The sequence below is a fragment of the Antrostomus carolinensis genome, unplaced genomic scaffold (assembly GCF_000700745.2).
Source record: "Antrostomus carolinensis isolate BGI_N321 unplaced genomic scaffold, ASM70074v2 scaffold21566, whole genome shotgun sequence".
Classification (NCBI taxonomy): Eukaryota; Metazoa; Chordata; class Aves; order Caprimulgiformes; family Caprimulgidae; genus Antrostomus; species Antrostomus carolinensis.
In genome coordinates, this window is record NW_010321528.1 from 20,561 (window position 1) to 22,255 (window position 1,695).

Consider the following 1,695-nt stretch of genomic DNA (forward strand, 5'->3'; position numbering starts at 1 on the left):
GCTCAGGGCCACGGACAAACACCATCCAGTCATGAGTAAACCCTTCGGTGGTGGGTTTTTTCCGCAGTTGGGCTCGGTGTCCCAGCTCCAATTTTACTTGAACCGTGCACTGTGTGAGGATAGAGGTAAAACTGTGAGCAAAATGAAATGGTTTGCATGGTCTGCATAATATCTCCATGGATAGAAGACACTAGATCACGGCAGGGGAGGAATAGAACATCTTCCACAGAGAGATTAGTTTAATTCTGAAAACTACAGAGTTGTCAACAGAAAAGGTATCACCAAAACCAAAAAAGGTATCATAAAAATAGCTCCTAACACCATTTCATACTTATTTTCCTCCTACTATTAGCATGGCAGAGAAAACAGCTTTAGAAGAGGGATAAGTTTATCTGCCTCACTTATCAACTAAACTGTCAGCAAAGTCCTAACTGAGGAATCTTTATTTCTAGCAAGTGCCAGAGACAGAACTTCATGTTCACAGCTTACAGAATTCACAGCACTGACAGAAAACTAATCTTAAAACAGGAGGAAAAAAAATAAAATCAGATCATGAATTGATGGTTTATGATATTCTCTGGAATATGTAATCCATTCAAATACAGCTATGATGCTCCTTGTATTCTTTTAAATCTATTTTATTAACACACTTTGAAAGACCAAGTCTAACATTCAGCATGCCTGCACAATATCCACCACTAAATAATAATCCTGCACAATATCCAACGTTATAATGACCTGATTCTGACTTGCCCTCCCGAATCCTCCTTTCTAATCATAGAATAACAGAGAAGGTGTCTTCATTGTCTCACTCAAAAGCACAAAAATCCCACTAAATGTCTTAAAAAACCGGATTAAATGAATTGTGAAGATCCACGTATTATTGCAGACTTCCCAGTCAGCAGAAAGCAAATGAATAGAAGAGATGGAACAGAGGAAAGGCCAACATGATCAGACACAAGTTAAAGCGAGGAGATCTTAGGGGAAGATTTGTAGAGACAGGGCAGAACACCTGAGGTATCCACCTGCTTACTAATTTTATGTTCCAGATGTGACACAAACAAGACCAGCAGCACAGCAATCAAACTAATCCCAACAAAATCCAGCTTCAGCAACTGGATTTTAAACTATTTTTTAACTATTAACGAATTTTATCTATTTTAAAAAGGAACATTTTTTAGTCCTTACTCTCCTCTTCACGTAAGACTTGAAAATAAGTGCCTCGTCCTTTCCAGCAGTTCCCAATTACCACTGGGAGAGGCAACTTGATTTGTTATTACCTATATTACAGGTGATGGACATCGAGCCAAACTGAGGGTGTGATGTTAAGACAATGAACATGGAAAGAGAAAACTTCCCAAGAAGCTCTAGACAAATTTTTAAATAATATAATAAATAAAAATATTATAAGCAAATATTATCCTCATTTTTCTCATTGAGGAACTGCAACAAGGAGCATGACCACAATTAAGGCTCAAAATAATATTTTCCATATCCAACCTGACATTTGATGGGAACATGATTTGCAGAGCATGGTTAATACTTTCTGAGAAAGCACAAGTCTCTCAATCTCAGTATTCTTTTCTTTGTAAAAAGATCACACAGGAGGTTTACAGAGTGTAGCAGGCATCAAAGCATCAACCTCCCAAACTGCAGAGCAGTTCTAATTTCAACTATAAGCCTTAACACACTCTT

General features: G+C 37.6%; 1 protein-coding gene across 1 annotated transcript in view; it reads right to left on the reverse strand.

The window, feature by feature from the left end:
• MLLT1 (MLLT1 super elongation complex subunit) overlaps nucleotides 1–131 on the reverse strand; it is a gene marked incomplete at both ends in the record, with an annotated part of 18,708 nt that extends 18,577 nt beyond the window's left edge. Inside the window, one exon of the mRNA XM_029085448.1 lies at nucleotides 1–131. This exon is cut by the window's left edge and continues 96 nt beyond it. Within this exon, the coding sequence (XP_028941281.1) occupies nucleotides 1–131 (131 nt within the window).
• Nucleotides 132–1,695: the final 1,564 nt, after the last annotated feature.